This window comes from Lycorma delicatula, chromosome 2 (genome assembly GCF_047948215.1).
Source record: "Lycorma delicatula isolate Av1 chromosome 2, ASM4794821v1, whole genome shotgun sequence".
In the NCBI taxonomy this organism is placed as follows: domain Eukaryota; kingdom Metazoa; phylum Arthropoda; class Insecta; order Hemiptera; family Fulgoridae; genus Lycorma; species Lycorma delicatula.
In genome coordinates, this window is record NC_134456.1 from 119,643,638 (window position 1) to 119,662,242 (window position 18,605).

Genomic DNA, 18,605 nt, shown 5'->3' on the forward strand with positions numbered 1-18,605 from the left:
ATCACTGTTCTGATCTGTGAGAAGGCTTGATAGTAAATGTTTTTTATTAGTTATATAATTTAATTTTTTTTTTGGTCACTTTTTCTTTGCATATTGCATACTAGTAAAAAATATACCTTACCATTATTAATTTTAATTTGAAATACAATATAAAATAGTAAAATAGATATATCTTGATATTTCCTGATACAATCCTTTTAGATATATTTTTTAAAAATAATTATACTAAAAAATATATACTTAAAATTTATAAATACAGACTAGTTTGGAACATCATGGCTGGAGTTCATCTTATTTGAAAGAAAAAACTACATTAATTAAACAGTAAGAAAAGAGAAATGAGATTGCTAAACTATCAGAAAAAATCCTATTTTAAATTATGTATTATGCTGATGGTGGGCAAAGACAAATTACAATAATACTAAAGTATAAACTATAATGCTTATCAATGCTTCAGAAAGTTAAAACTACTGTTTATGTTACTGATGACTTTAAAACACTGATATGGAAATAAAAATATGCTTTAATAATAAATTTATCTAATTAAATTTGTCATTTTTATTCTATGCTATTTTTAAAGTTAAAAAGTGAATGTGGAAAAAATGAAAATTATCAAATTAATTTACAGAAAATTCTTAAGACAATAAAATTAGAATGACAAAAATTGGTCCTAGTTCATGAAATACCTAAGTTTGCAAATTGGAAATTTATAACAAAAATTAAATAAAATCTTAATTATAATCAATGAAATCATATCAGAAAATCACAAAATCAAGTCAAAAATCACATACAGAAACATCACAAGGATATGAAATTCTTTCATTCTCCAGTATAAGAATTTAAAAACTTTTAAAAAAGGAAAGTTTAAAAATTTAACAGCATAATAAGCAAGTATACTTTATAAGGAAAAGCAAACTTCAGTTTTAAAAACTAGTGTGTTCAAGAGTTATGACCATCTAACAATTTTAACAGAAACAAAGAATTAGTTGATCTCTAATTTCTACTCAAGATAAAACACTGAACTTTAAACTCATTGACGGAAAGTTAAATATTGTGGAAACAAAATCAAAATAGTAGTGCAGAATCCCTACCAAAATGAATTGCTACAATGGGCAGAGTATATAGTTTTCACTGTACCTCTCATTAACTAATTCACAAAAAATTATTGATTCTGATACCAGCAAACAAAACCAACATTATCTGACTGAAGGAAATTAGTTTCTAGAAAAAGTAATGGTTTAAAATGAGATGTAAACCCATCATAAAAAACTAAAGTTCATACTGTAAATCTTAAAATGAAAGCATTTCGGTTCTTTGCTTATGAATAAAGTCAAGACTAGATCTTGGTTCTAATAAAACTTTATTTGACATTATTAAATAATTCTCAATCATCTATCTAAGTTGATAATTAGTTATCTCAAAATTGTATAAAAAAAAAAACATAATTCATAAAGAAGTGACTGTCCCGTATGATAATTATTACCAACAGCACAAATCATTGGTGTAACTGCTGAAAAAATTAAACCAGCACCTTCTACCTTACAGTTCAAATATTGCTCTTAGATTACGTTCTGTCTGGTTGCCTCAGATATGTCATTAAGGAATATGTTTGAAAACAACAAAGAAAAAATTCCAAAACTTTAAGATAAAAACTTCTTTTTGCAGCTGCCCAAAAAATTTACCTCCACAATAATATCATTTTTTTATTATTTTGAAAATACTAACTTTACATTAATTTAATAGAGTGTAACTTATGTACCTGTTTCTCTCTTTATTGAATACAACATATTAACAATATCAGAAATATTAATTTTATTTTTTTTATTTTTTGTAAATATATCAAACATGAATAAGTTAACACACAAGACATATTGAAAGCAGTAAATATAATTTACATCACAAACTACAAGAAATAACTAAAATTTTATTACTACTTTTTTCCACTTACAACAGCATCATGCTTATAACCATTTGCAATGCAGTAACGTTGTTCAACCTCTGTCTTTGTCTGTTCAATCATGGTACGTCCATAAGATGTGACACTCTGAAAGACAAACAATTTAATTAGATAAACATCAGAATAAACATAAAAGACATTACAATAATAAAAAATCACTTATGCTCTTTTAAAGAATAATTGCTGTAATTTGATTTTTTATTGTAAAATACTTTATACTAACTCATGCTGTTACAACATTTCCTAAAATTCAACTTGTATAAGAATATGTTAAACAGACTTTAATTTTTAAGACTTATAAGACCATACCACGTCATGATGTCACTTCTATCAATTGTAGTATTTTTTTTTTGCCTTCAGTCATTTGACTGATTTGATGCAGCTCTCCAAGATTCCCTATCTAGTGCTAGTTGTTTCATTTCGGTATACTCCCTACATCCTACATCCCTAACAATTTGTTTTACATATTCCAAACGTGGCCTGCCTTCACAATTTTTTCGTTCTAGCTGTCCTTCCAATATTAAAGCGACTATTCCAGGATGCCTTAATATATGGCCTATAAGTCTGTCTCTTCATTTAGCTATATTTTTCCAAATGCTTCTTTCTTCATCTATTTGCTGCAATTGTAGTCAGATCTGCAATATTTGGAATGCAATGCTGATGTAAGAGCTAATAGAATGAATAAGTTAATCATGTAATACAGGTCATTTCAAATTCTTTTCAATGGTTTTTTAAAATTCTAGCAAAGGAAACTGGAATCCTGAATTAGATATCTTACTCCCTTTTACTTTTTACTAACGTAATAATCCTAACACAAAGCTTGCTTGGTTAACTGTTTAATTCACGTGTTGTTTTCAGACACATTTTCCCTCAAATTTTCATTTTTTTATAAATTTCATGAAAACAGAGAGCATACCATATTTTCCCTAATTGACAAAATCCTTAAAATTGTTTTGTACAATTTTTGAATAACTTGAGCATTATATGCAAAAAAAAACCATTAAGAACACCTCCAATTATAATTTTCAAAGATTCCTTTTCCATAATATCATGACAAAATAAACTAATGGACCCTTAATTTGTTTTGGATGGGTAAACAGACATTAATAATGCTATGTGCAATTTTACTTATTGTTATTACTCTTTTAACAGTTTTTCTATGAGTAATAGGACGAGCGTTGTTGTCTTTGCCAAATTATTAATTTCACTGACAAAATATTTATAACTATGTCTTACTTGGACTTTAAAAAAAAAATCATGTTAGTATGAGATTTGACATTATGAGATTTATCGTAACAGAATTTAATGACATTAAAAAATGTTAGTGATATTAATTAACTTTTTATTTTTAACATTAATAATACATTATGTTACGAAGTTAGGAAAGTTTAGTTTTGATTAATCACTAAATCTTTAAATAAATTATTTTAAATCACTTTGTTTTATCTACAATTAAAGTTTACTTTCTGAAGAACCAATAAGGAGACTTTTTATTAAGTAAAATGAAGGCAAATATAAATAATAGTTAATGAAATTAACTCAATAGTAGCTGTAATACCAGCCTACGAGGTATGTGAGAAAAGTAATGAGACTGACTTTTTACTTACCAAAGTTTTTATTTTTTTCAAACAACAATATTATCCCCTTCAAAGTAGTTCCCTTGAGCAGCTACATACCGGCGGAGTCGTTGTTCCTACTCCTAGTAGCAGCGCTGGAAGGCTTCAACTGGTAGGGCTTTTAACTGGTCGGTCACAGTCTTTTGAATGTTCTTGAGAGTTTCAAAACGACGTCCTTTTAAGACATGTTTCAATTTCGGGAAAAGGAAAAATCCCAAGGACTCAAATCAGGTGAATAGGGAGGTTGAGGAACCGTAGAAATGCATTTTGAGGTCAAAAATTACCTGATGGAAATGGCCGTGTGACGCAGAGCATTGTCATGATGAAGCATCCACTTGTCTGCAATGTCTGGTCTCACGCGAATCACTCTTTTCCTGAGCGTTTCAAGGAGGGCACCTTTGTAAAACACTTGGTTAACAGTCTGTCCTGGAGGAACAAATTTTTTATGCACGATACCCATACTGTCAAAAAAGCAAATCAGCATGGTTTTGATCTTTGATTTGCTCATTCGACATTTTTTCGGTCGAGGAGATGACGGAGTGTGCCACTCTTCGCTTTGCCACTTTGTTTCAGGATCGTACTCAAATATTCAGGACATCACCTGTGATCACACAATTGAAGAATTCTTGGTCATTGTCAATCCTCTCAAGAAGATCAACGCACACGTTTTTCGATTGTCCTTCTGTTCCGTTGTGAGGTTTTTCGGCACCAATTTCACACAAACCTTTCACATGTCCAAATCGTCTGTCAAAATTTGATGTATGGTGAAAGTGTTTAAATTTAACTGTTTACTTATCATCCTTATTGTTAAATGATGGTCTGATCTCACAAGAACCCTCGCACGCTCAACGTTTTCCTCAGATTTTGAAGTTGAAGGTCTCCCTGAGTGAGGTTGATCTTCAACGTGTTCTCAGTCTTCCAAAAATGATTTGTGCCAATGGAAAACTGATAAGCAATGTTTCCCATAGGCCTGTTTAACTTTTCAAAGGACACACTCGCAGATTCCCCAAGTTTAACACAAAACTTGATTGCACAACGTTGCTCTAAATTTCGATGCTCCATTTTCGTAACACACAACTTCACTGATGGCGCTGTCAAAAATAATGTATTGGCTGAATGGAGTTGAAACTCGTACTGAGCATGTGGAAGGGATGAACAAGCCGGTCTAGCACAGACCGGTAGACACAGCGTTGCCAGATCGCTTGCAGTGTTACCAATCTCATTACTTTTCTCACACACCTCGTATATTTAATTTTATTATAAAGTAATGGACATCTTGAATCACAATAAACTTTGAAAAACATTCAAATAAAGATTGCAAACATTTTTCATAGCAGAATACACCTAAGTAGTTAAACCATGTGCATTATCACTAATTCAAATTTTTGAAAGAATTCAAAACACAAGAATAAGTTACAATAAAAAGTCAAATATTACCTCTGTTACAATATGATATATTAAAAAATTAATGAAAGAGTAGCTAGATCATACTGCCATGATGAATTTCACCAAAAAAACCAAACTATACACAACTCCTATGTTTATAAGCAAATAAGTTTTAAACGGTAAAAAACCATCAAAAACTACAAGGCATATTCATAAAGAAAGGAACGTCAGCTTATATTTAAATATTAGTGAGTCTGAACATAGTTTCACGCATGTAGGGCTATCTATCAGCTATTTACAAAGCCACTGCAGTTGTTGTTTTGATTTAGTAGCCATTTACCTGCTGGTGAATACAGTTCGCAATGTCTGCGACAGCCATTTCTTCTGCCAGTTGTGAAGTAGATACTGTGACTCAATTTTTGTGTGCAAAATGATCTTCGGCTGCTAAAATTATCAGGAGTTATGCCTAGTGTATGGACCTACAATAATGAGTTAAGGAAAAATTAGACAATGGTGTCTTGACTATAAAAATAGCCGCATAAATGTGCACGATGAGAGTGAAGTGGCAGGCCAACAAAATCGTTGAACATGTGAACCGAAAACTACTATGATGTGATCGGCAATTGACGATTAGTGCTCTGGCTGATGAATTTCTGCATGTTGGACACACTTCTATCTACACGATTGTCACAGAAAAGCTCAGATATCACAAATTGTGTGCAAGTTGGGTACCGAAAATGCTCACCGACCAACACAAAGAACAAAGAATGTGCAGTGGACAAGCGTTTTCGGACCGCTATCAACAAGATGGAGATGATTTGTTTTCCCAATTGTTACAGGTGACAAGACATGGATATCCTATACCAACAGAGAATCAAAACAACAGTCAATGCAGTGATGCCATCCAAGTTCCCGAAACCAAAAAAGTTTAAGCAATCTTAGTACTTGAGTTGAAAAATGTTGGCTACTGTTTTTTGGGAAGAAAAGGACGTCAGTTTGGTTGATTTCATGGAAAGTGGATCAACAGTTACAACTGACATGTACTGTAAAATGCTCATAAAACTGAAAAGTGCAATTCAAAATCAACGACACAGGAAACTGCCAACCAGTGTAATCCTCCTTTACAACAACACACGTCCTCACACCGCTGCCTTAACCAAGATTCAAAATTTTCATTGGGAACTTTTTGACGACCCTCCATCCTTGCAGCTAACAACTACTTCCTGTTCTTGCATTTGAAAAAGTGGTTTGGTGGACAACAGTTTGAAAACGATGAGGAACATAAGACTGTGCTGTCAACTGATTCAATTCCCAGGCAGCAAACTTCTATGCAGAGGGGTTACAGAAACTGGTGCAGCATTACAAAAGGTGCTTAGAACTGAATGGTGATTATGTGAAAAAGTGAAGTAGATATGTAGAAAACTAAAACTGTAAGTAAAACCTTTTCTCACAAGTTAATTTTTTTAATGACCAAACAGCTCTTACTTTATGAATATGCCTCGTATTATAAGGATTAGTTTCAAGCATGTTAAGTGTTTTAATTCCAAACTTAATTCCAAACATGAAAATAATATAATACATAAAAAAAGCTATTTCTTAAACTTACTGCAGAGATCTCCAGACAAGGTAGCTTCCCAACTTGAGCACCAGTAAAACCATAAACTGAATTAGCACTAATTTTAAGTGCTAATTGCCTGCCATCTAAGACTTTCTGCTTAAATGGATCAGTTTCACTCTTCAAATCAGCTTTTGCCTTTTTTCTAGCACTAAGAAGACTTTCCAATATTTCTGGAAGCAGACCCTTTCTCAAGGAGCTCTTAACAAAATAATTATTTGTTGGGGTCTTTGAATACTGATCAGGAGTCAAACTGCAAAAAGGAAAAAATAAAAAACAATAATATCTAAGAGAAATAATATTTATACATAGAATTCTAATCATAAATAAATACTAATATTTTATATACGTATGTGTGTGTGTGTGTATATATATATATATATATATATATATAAAATTATATATAACTTCGTGAAAATTCAAATAATTCATCAACATACTAACCGCTGTGCCAAATAATAACAAAATAACCAACAAACCCAGTAACAGAACCTAAAAAAACTAATACCAAAAGTTGACTTTCACGGGATCCTGCATCATCAGTCGGTATAAATTTCCAAAACTACATCAAACAAAACCAAAGAATAAATAAATAAAAACTGAAAATTTAGAAAACATAAACCCTAATAACCACAAGAGTTGAACAACTGAATGCCAATCAGAATTGAAATAAATTTAAAGTGTCACACAGCTAAGTTTATAAACACTGTTCCAACTGCTACAAACCAACTATGTTTTTTATTAAATCATCATCTTCAAAAACGATTTGTCATTTTGTACTTTTGTTTAAATTTATAAATATTTTTCAAGTATACTCATTTTTTAGTGTTGTTACAAATTTTAAAAATTTCTAAATTATTTTTATAATCAGTAATACTATGTCTACACAACACATGGTCGACCATATTACGAGGGTTAATTTTTTCAAGGTCAAAAATCGCGTCACTTTGTTTAGTTCTGAACACGCAGCTAGCACGTAAACATGTTTGCAACAATAGCATCTCCCGCCAAGTGTGAAGTGCGTGCGGTAATTCGATTTCTTCAGGCTAAGGGGTGTAATGCAGCTGAAATTCATCAACAAATAAGTAATGTGTATGGTAAAACTTCAATGAGTGACAGCAAAGTGCGACAATGGTGCAGGACCTACAGGTTTTCATGATGCAGGCGGTCAGGCCGTACACTGCAGCTTTAACAAAGAGACTCCTCTAGCGATTTCATTGCAAATTGTTTGATCACCCACCATACAGCCCAGACTTGGCTCCATCCGATTTTCACCTCTTTGCTCATATGAAATGCTGGCTAGGAGGACAACATTTTGGCACAGACATCGAGCTGCAGACCAGCATAGAAACATGGCTGAAATTTCTTAAATATTTTATAATACGGTTATTTGGTTTGTATGCACTTTTACACTTATTTTTATCATAAACGTTAGAAAGTTTTTCTATTATTTTATTTGTATAATTATGTTCTAAGAAAAAACTATTTATAATCTCTGTGCTACTTTCTTGTTGCAATTGTGTAAAACTATCATGATACTTAATTTTCTGCTTTTTGTATATCTTTTCTATAATTCCCAGCATCAAAACCATTAAATACTGCTATTTGTTTTATTACATATATTTCCTTCTTAAGTTTGTTATCGCTATTCCTTGTATAATGTAAAGCTCTAGAAATTAGGTTTTTATATGTACCAATTTTTTTTTCTTTGGTGTGAAAAACGTTTTTGTGTTATCATTGCCCGCAAAACAAAAATATAAAACATAAAAACATAATATAAAATAACAATAAAAATTAAAACAAAATAAAAACATCCACTAGAAATTTAAAATCAAAATTAAAACTTACATAAAAATATGAAATACAAAATAAAAAAAAATTAACTACACTATTAAAAAGTACGCAAAACACTAACATTCCGGAGAAATGAAAACACCTGATCCAAAACTTCTTTAATACTGCCCTGGATTTGATGAAAATTCCTGGGCAAATTAAATTTACGACGCAAGACTGCATAACATATGCTATCCACGAGGATGTGGCACCCAGTCAAGTGGAACTTGCATCATATGCATATTGATACATTTTCTACTGACATCGGGTACCCGTGAGTAGCTCTCATGTGTTCTATCCACAATCGGCAGAAGACTCTTCCTCTCAGTGAATTTTCCTGTGGGAAGAATCCAATGGCAACACAGTATCTTTGACTTGTTATCTGCTGTGGCAATCCAATCATCTTACCACCTCACTCGAAGTGTGTTTTACATAGTTAATAAAGTCAGATGTAGTAACACGAGTAGTGAAGGATGATTGATTACACGAGTCTTTAGCAGCGGAATCTGCATGTTCATTGCCAGGAATCCCCATGTGACTAGGGATCCAGTAGAAACTCACTTGTGTGTTGTGATGGTTCAACTCTGTAATTGCATTGTAGATTTCGGTGAGAGTAGGATGTCTGGAATAAAAATTTTCTAAGGCTTGGAGAACACTGCACGAGTCGCTGCAAATAAGGTTATGACGGTAGTTAGGGTTAATGATATTTAAAGCCTTATTTATAGTGTATAGTTCAGCAGTAAAGACACTTGTAATACCTGGTAGACCAGACATGTAGGTTCGGTCATTAACAATAAATGCGCATCCAGTGCAACAATAAATGCATGCATCCAATGGTATCGTGCTGTTTCGATTCATCTGTGTATATAACTGCGTCTGGGTTTATCTTGGAGAGAATATGGCAAAACATTTGCTGGAAGAAAATAGATGGTTGATTCTTTATTGTATATTATGAAGTCAAACATAAAATTTATATTGTTGATTCTCCACAGAGGATACAAACACAGTGAGATTGGAAAAATAGAAAGTGCATCATCATTTAAGGCACAGTCAACCTCAGGTACAAATACCTACAGGTGCAGTATAACGTGGACAATCCTCATACCTTAGAAAATAAGGATTTCCAAGGACTGCGTCAAAAACTGGATGACTTGGGTGTCCTTTAAGACAGGTAAAATATGATGCTAAAACCTTCTTTCTTTTTCCTGTTTAGCCTCCGGTAACTACAGTTTAAATAATTCTTCAGAGGATGAATGAGGATGATATGTATGAGTGTAAATGAAGTGTAGTCTTGTACATTCTCAGTTCAACCATTCCTGAGATGTGTGGTTAATTGAAACCCAACCACCAAAGAATACCGGTATCCATGATCTAGTATTCAAATCCGTGTAAAAATAACTGGCTTTACTTGAACGCTGTAACTCTCGACTTCCAAATCAGCTGATTTGGGAAGACGCGTTAGCCATTAGACCAACCCGGTGAGTTGATGCTAAAACCTGGTCTCATCTATCCCAAAGTGATACCTCATTGCAGAAAACAAGGATGCTTACAAATGGGCTTGATCTAAAGGCACCTATAGCAAGCCAAAGGAGAGCATGATGTACAGCATCTAGCATTTTAAGCACAGTATTTTGCGCTACATTTTAAGAAAATTTTAAGAACAGGCGCCACAACCATAATCTAAATGGGAACGAACTAAGGAATAATAAAAACGCAACATACATGACCAACTGGCACTCCAATTGGTATTGCTAAGGACTCGCAACATGTCTAAAACTTTGAAATATTTTATTTTTAATTCTTCAATGTGTCTGACCCACATAAGGCGGCTATAAAAAAATAACTCTAAACTCTGACATCAGGAGAGGTAGCAGTTAGCTCTCCACTGAAAAAGACTTGTGGAATAAAGGAGTCCCGCAGGCGAGGGAAGACTACACATTTTGTTTTCTCAGGTGAAAATGTAAAGCTTGTAACCTTGGACCAAGCTTCGGCAAGAAATAGTGTTCTGTAGTAGTCTCTCTGCTGTGGCTGTTGAATGGGATGCAATACATATATCAAAATCATCATCAACAATTAAGAACTTGAAACAGTTGCCTGCACACACATTTAGTAATACTGTTGATGGCTATAGAAAATAAGGTGGCACTTCTTAATACACCCCTTGAGGTACTCCATTCTCCAAGACGACACTACCCAAGAGAGAATCCAATACGATATGGAAATTTCAGTCATTTAAGAAACCCCTAATAAAAGCAAGCATATTGCCCTTGATTCCTCAGTCTTTGAGGATGTTTAGAATACCATGTCGTCAGGCCATGTCCAACGCCTTGCTGATATCAAAGAAGATAGCAATTAGGCACTGGCGTAGTAGGAAAGCATGTTGAATAACTGTTTCTAATGGCATTAAATGGTCAATGGAGGATCATCCTTGTCGGAAACCACACTGTTTTGAAGATAAAAGGCCATGTCTCTCAAGCACCACATAAGTCTGTGGGTCACCATTCTCTCCAATACTTTGCATAAGACGTTTGTCAAGGAGATAGGGTGGTAGCTTGAGGGGCTTGCTTTGTCTTTACCAGGTATAAGTACTGGTATGACAACAACTTCTGACCAGACGGGTGGGAAGGCTTGTGCAGAGAATAAATCACTACAAACATTTAATATGTTGTAATGCCGAATGAGGAAGATTTGACAGTATACAGAGACGAATGTTGTCAGGTCCAAGGAAGGTGTCACGTGAGTTCCTAAGTGCATGTGACAACTCACTGAATGCTCCCGCCTGCAAAGGAGGCTTTACAGCCTTGCGATGGAAGCATTACAGCAAGAATGGGATGCTGTAACTAAGGATAGGTCCTTGTATGTACACTTCTAGTTTGTTTTTAAGGGCAACAGGAGTCCAAGTGCTCTCCAACCACGTGAATTTGAACCAATATTTGTTTCGGTTCAACCTGGCAGCTGATGAGCTGTGCATCTGCGGGGAGGTCCAGTTGAACGTACACATGATGTTCGACTGCCCAGCTCTCGGGGAGGCCAGAACTCAGGTCACCCTGGAACTTAGAGGTCAAGAAGAAAATTGGCCAATCATAAACAGCGAGTCAATATGGTGTGAGCTGCATTGTCAGACCGTGTGGGAGTTTCTTGATGCCGTTGCTTCAACCGGCATCAGTAGTTTAAGCGATATAAGACTAATACCACTTGCTAAAGGAAGTTACCCTCGAGAAATGGATGGTCATCAGTCAAATACTGCTCCAAGCGCTATAATAAGGTGGACAGGTACTTGCTGGCATTCAGCGATCTAGGCATGGCAGAAAATTGCTGTCCTTGACAAAATAAATTTAATTTATTGACAAGTCATATAATTTAGTATGTAGATGGGGTGCTGTTGGGTAAAGTTAACAAAATTAAAAGAACACACAGCTCGTATTTGCCAAAATAAATTGGACTTTAATTAGAAAGAAAACAACTGAACTTATGTTAAATCATAACCTTAAAAAAAATTAAAAGAAATTATGAAATAAACATAACTTAATAATACTTTATAAACATGACTTATAATAATACATAACAAATACAGAAAATAAACATTTTTCAAATAATAGTTTTGAGAATCTACAATTAAACAAAGCTTGAAAAACAAAGGAACATAAAACACCTTATTTACAATTATATACTTAGAAAAACATAACATCAATAAATATAGTATGACTGGAAAACTATTGCATTACTGACATATGCTGTAATATTGAAAAATTAGCAATGAACAAATGTCATTAACTTAAGACAAATAAACTACAGTAAATCTTATTATTGGCACTGGCCTTTTCTGAATTATGAACATCATCAAACTTAACATTAAATAATTAAAACATGTAATTCTAGTTTAGTGTAGAAAAATGGCCACGATAATATTCCAGTATAAAAAGGTTAATTACAATAATCAAATTGAAATAAGTGAACATAAATAGAGTTCACTTTAGAAAATAAGTTTTCTTGAAAACATGAAATTACAAGTTCAAAAACATAAATTCACATCAGGAGTAATTTTCTTTAGATTAATTTAAGAAGAAGTAATATGAATTCGGTTCATGAATAGATAAGAATTAATCTCGGTGATTAACAAGTTACAAGATTAAATGATAGAGTTAATTACAATAAAAACAAATTGTAATAAGTAAGCACGTAAAATATGTTGCACATGAACAATAACATAACCTTATATAAGCCACCTATCGTGACTGCACTTAAGTGAAGAAATAGTTTATCAAACCAAACTTGAAATTGAAAAGCATAATGTACAATTAACTGAATGTTTCACAAATTTTACTAATAGCGTAAATGTTTACTACAAATAATAATGACGGATTTGAACATCCCTTAATAACACACGAATATTGGTAAAAAATGAACTTGTGAAATTAAAGTGCACATATACATACAGTTTATCCTTGGTGTAGTCTGTAACAGAGGTAACAATTTGTGATTAGAAGTTGAAACAAGACGTGGTGTCTCAGATTTGTAGTAATGAGTTTGGAGAGATTCTGCATCGATGAAAATGTAATCAACAGCTGGAGAAGATTCGGCGTCAATAGAATTGGCAGTTTGTAGCGATTGAAACACTTTTAGGAGAGACGTAATATACAGAATTTGAAGATTAACTTACCAAAGAAATGAGGCAAAACAAAAACATAGAGATCGGTGAAATCACGAAACACTGACGAGTAGAACTAGAGAATATTTCGACGGAGAAATACCACAACGTTCATGAGAGTATGAAGACGACAAAAGTATTTCAACATTATACGAGAGAGAGAACATCGCAGCCTGTTCCTCCAAGGCTGGAGGACCACCAGCCTTGTGGATCCGCACAACGTGAAAGTCAGGACTAGAATGACCAAAGCTGGCGTGGTGAGAGGTAGGGGAAACAAACAAAGCAATGGACAGAAGAGTGTGTGTGTGTGTGTTGACAACAAGAGAATAAATGCAACTTTACACAATGGCGTAAACAGGTGCGCCTACCCATTTTAGTAATATATGACAAGTGAGCGGTGGGTCATGCAAGCAAGTGGTGTAGGGAACCACACTTATTTCGCTCACGCAGTTAGGTGAAATAGGAGCTAATTAGGGTATTGGTTGCTAAACCGTTTTGAGGAACAGTAGCCATTTGTGATACGGACATTCAGTCTTATTCTTTAAGGTGACTGAATGACGTGGTGGTGGTGGGAGAAATGCTAGACAAACTAAATCTTCTAACTCACTGAATGCAAATGGAGCATTTAATTCACTGACCTTTAAATCACCAATGTTCAACGACAATACTTCCACCTGTAACTTGTACCTCTGAAATTTGTCACTATATGATGAAGAGATTTTTCCACACAGTAGGTATGGCAGTAGTGTGTGAGATGGTGTCCACATATTTCCTCCACGACCTCCTCCTAGCATCCAACAATACTCAATGACATGCCACTCTAGCCTTACAGTACAAATCTAAATGTTCATTTCTAGGCCTGTGGTTAAATTTACAGTGCCTGCCATCGTTTGCAATTAGCATTTTGGCAATCATTCCACCAAGGAACAGAAGCACGTCAAGGGTTTCCGATATCTATGGGATGTATCTATTAGCATTCTCAAGTATCATGGACCTAAAATAGGAAAGTAGATCAAGAATGCCTGCGTCACTGTCATATTGTGATGGGAAGGCTTTATAGTAACTGTTCCAATCTGCCTGTTTTCCGGACAATGATAACATAAAAACGTTTTTCGCACCAAAGAAAAAAAATTGGTACATATAAAAACCAAATTTCTAGAGCTTTACAGTATAAAAGGAATAGCGATAACAAACTTAAGAAGGAAATCGATGTAATAAAACAAATAGCAGTATTTAATGGTTTTGATGCTCAGAGTTATAGAAAAGATATACAAAAGGCAGAAAATTAAGTATCATGATAGTTTTACACAATTGCAACAAGAAAAGAGCACAGAGATTATTAATAGTTTTTTCTTAGAACATAATTATACAAATAAAATAATAGAAAAAATTACTAACATTTATGATAAAAATAAGTGTAAAAGAGCCTACAAACCAAATAACCATATTATAAAATATTTAAGAAGTAATAATAACAAAAGTAATGGAGAGGATTTAACACTATATATAAAATTAGATGTAATTAATGTAATAAAATTTATATTGGAAAACTAACAGTTAGTTCTTTTAAAAATATATTTATGGAACATTAGAATGCTTACAGAAACAGAAAGAAGAATTTATCTATGAGAGTTATTTTTTTTTCAAGGTCCGATCGTCACAAAATTAAAACCACAGTGAAAATAAAAAGTTATGTAAGTACTTGTTACAAATAAAAAGTTACGCTATTTCTCTACATAGTCGCCACTCCAATTTATACATTTGTCATAGCATGGTACCAACTTTCCAGTACCCTCATCATAGAACGGAGCCGCCTGTGTTTTCAGCTATGTTTTTACGATGGTCTGCAGCTCGATGTCTGTGCCAAAATGTTGTCCTCCTAGCCAGCGTTTCATGTGAGCATAGAGGTGAAAATTGGATGGAGCCAAGACCGGGCTGTATGGTGGGTGATCAAACACTTCCCAACGAAATCACTGCAGGAGCTTCTTTGTTACAGCTGCAGTGTGCGGCCGAGCATGGTTTTGGAGAAAGACAATGCCTGATGACAACATTCCTCTCTGCTTATTCTGAATTGCCCTTCGTAGACGTTGAAGAGTCACGCAGTATGAGGCTGCAGTGATGGACATGCCACATTCCATGAATTCCACCAAGAGAACTCCATTCCGGTCCCAGAACACAGTAGCCATTCACTTTCTGTTGGAGAAGGTTCGCTTGAACTTCTTTGGTTTACTGGGAGAATGAGAATGCATCCACTGTTTGGATTGTTCTTTTGTTTCTTCACTTTCGAAATAGACCCGTGTCTCGTCCCCTGTGACAATTTTGTTCAAAAATCTTCTCCTTCATTGTTGTAGCACTGGAGAAACCTTAGGGAGGCGTCCATTCTCATTGTTTTGTGATGGTCGGACAGCATCTTGGGAACCCATCTCGCACACAGTTTGCGGTACTGAAGTCTCTCACTCACAATGGTATAGAGAGCTGACCTTGAAATTTCAGGAAACGAATCACTCAATACAGAAATTGTGAACCAACGTTTTTCTCGAATTTCCTCATCCACTTGGTTGACCACCTGTATCAAGAACATCTGTACGTCCTGCTTTAAAGTTCCTCCACCATTGTTGCACTTTGCTGTCACTCATTGAAGTTTCACCGTACACATTACTTATTCGTCGATGAATTTCAGCTGCATTACACCGCTCAGCCTGAAGAAATCGAATTACCGCACGCATTTCACACTTGGCGGGAGATGCTACTGTTGTAGACATGTTTACGTGCTAGCTGTGTTCAGAACTAAACGAAGTGACGCTGCACAACACATATGCGCAAAGGTCATCCGATTTTTGCACGGGTTTTTATTTTGCGACCGATAGGACCTTGAAAAAAAAAACTATTTATTTGTATACTCTCGGGTTACCTTCAAATTGCTTTTTAATATCTCTATTGTTTTATCAACCGGTATACTAGGGTACATGTTGGTGATATCATAACTTACCACGTGTTAGAATTAGTTTTAATACAATTTAACTTATTATGATTTCATAACCATTCTTAACACCATACTATTCAAGATTCATTTTTATTCTGACAATTTTAGGTACTACTTTAGCTATAAAATATGTAGATGCTGTGTTGAAATTTATTAACAGTGTTATAGGAATATTTATTTTATATAACTTAAGTAATCAATTAAGTTTTGAGAGTGATGGTACATATGGATATAATCTTCAAGTGATAATTTATTATCATAATTAAAAATTAGTTTATATTTAGAAAATAAATCCTTTACAATTTTTATATAATTGTTTGTGGGAGTTATGTTCTTTGTACATATTTTTTATACATAACTGTTGGTTTATTAGTTTTAACCAGTTTTTAATAGTATATCATTATCATTATGCTTATTTTTTCATTTAAAAACCTCAAATTTGTTTATCATTTGTTTATTAACTATGTTATGTTTTTTATATTATTTTTTTATATTACGGATAATTACATTTCTTATTTGATTCTTATTCAAAAATATCTAATCTTTCAATATTATATTCTGTGTCAATTGTGATATTTTTAATTATATCACACATGTTACAATCATTTAAATTAAATCTGAAAGTACTTGAAATTTTTAATTTTTCTTTATTATCAAAAAATATATTAGTAAAGTTCGTAAAATTATTACGTAATCCTGAATATTGTTTTTGTAATCTATTAAAATTACCATTTTGAAAATTAGATTTATTATAATTTCCATGATATATACTTTGTATTGCATTCTGACACTTATTGTCGTAATAATTCCTTAATTGATTTATTTTTTTGTCAAAAGTTTTATTTAATTTCTCTCTTTTAAAATCAATTAAATCTTTTTATGAACAATAAACTAAATATCCAAACTCTAAGTATTTGTAAATATAATGAATACAATGTATTATAAACAAAAACCTTGTCCTTAAAAGCCTGTTTAATTTCTTGTTTTATTCTAAATTTTTCACATAATTCATTTTTCTTTTTAATAGGTAAATAATTTTTACGGTTTTTTATATTAATATACATGTATATAGGTATTATCTACTGTTACTCTATGTTTGTTATTTTGTATTTTGCTGTTTATTTTATATATATATATATCTTGTATATGAGATATTTTCTGAGGATATGCTTAAATTAATGCCTAAGCAACTCAACTTCTAAAGTATAATATCGAGCAGTTATGAATCACTTCTATATAAATTTTTAAGCACTATGCTACAACTGTCACTATTCAGTACTATTATTACTGTTCAGTATAATACAGTACTATGATGTACGATAAATTTACTACGTAATACTATTAATTTTCCATTATATTTTAAACTGAAAAAATATAATACCTCAAACTTCATAGAAAAAGAATTGAAAATGTTTTGAATAAACTGGCAGACAGAAGCCAGTGTGGCATATTATTTTAATAAAACTTTAAACTATTTGAAATCGCTTTAATTCTTTAGGCAATTTTATAAGAACTTAAAAAAATAAAGAACCATTACTTATAGAAGACTGGCACTGCATCACAATATAAAAATATTTTAATTGCTTTGAATAAGAACATCAAAAGTTGCATATTCCTGATCTGTTAATGTTAAGTCAAATTACTCTAGTATATGATTTCATAAAGAGGCCAAGGTCCCATTACAACTGGCCTTCCAGTGTTCGTTTTAGTCATTCAATTTTGACTTCCAAGGTAATGTAAATCAAACGAACAGGTGTGAATAACTATACAGAACTACTTGTCAAATAATCTGCTAAGAAAAAGAATTTTCTTTTACGAAAAGTTAATGAACAGAGTACAAATAAACTTAAAATGATCATACAAACAAATACTACTTTTCTTTTAGTATAGCACACGCCTTCTAATACTGAAATACTATAATGAATAACAAATAATTAAAATAGAATGTTTTAGCTTAAAGAGATACCACCTCATACATGTTACCAAATTACAAAAAAAAAAAAAGGTTTTACAAAAACATTAATAATTACACAAAATTCTTAACTTTTTATCATAAACTTGGAAGGGTGTTAAAAAGAAGAGTAAATCTAATTAAAAATCAAATTCAGTAGTAGAAAATATAGACAGAAGAAATCCAGAGGAGACAAAAAGGAATCATATTTCTAAGGCTAACAGGTCCGTTTAACAATCATTTTTTGTAATATTATCTGCTAACACACCTAAAACAGACATTCAATATGAAGAATTACCAGACCAGAGTAGGAATTCATAGGAAAATGTAAGGGCTCAGACGACCTTTCTCACACTTTAACTTCAGTCTGATTCTGCAGGTCAAGGGGATAGGAGTATAAATACCGCAGGAAAGATGAGTTAAGATCAGTTTTGAACATGCAAGTACAGGTGTATTGCTGGTTATGTCCAATGTGATTGTAAGATGGTGTTATCTCTCAACATGTAGTACTACATAGTGTAGGGTAGTGTTTGATGTGACGTCACAAGCATTCCAGTGTGGACAGTGGGAGAATGCAGTAAGTTGTTTGGTGTGTTATAATAGACAATTGGTGGAA

The 18,605-nt window shown here is 33.0% G+C and overlaps 1 protein-coding gene across 2 annotated transcripts in view; it reads right to left on the reverse strand.

Annotated features, from left to right (window-relative positions):
* Positions 1–18,605, reverse strand: part of PolD1 (DNA polymerase delta 1, catalytic subunit) — a 91,201-nt gene that overhangs the window by 24,023 nt on the left and 48,573 nt on the right. For both annotated transcript variants that reach the window (XM_075356164.1, XM_075356163.1), the window contains 2 exons: positions 6,566–6,827; positions 1,949–2,044 (listed from right to left, as the gene is read on the reverse strand). In XM_075356164.1, coding sequence (XP_075212279.1) covers positions 1,949–2,044; positions 6,566–6,827 — 358 coding nt within the window. The remainder of the gene's footprint in view (positions 1–1,948; positions 2,045–6,565; positions 6,828–18,605) is intronic.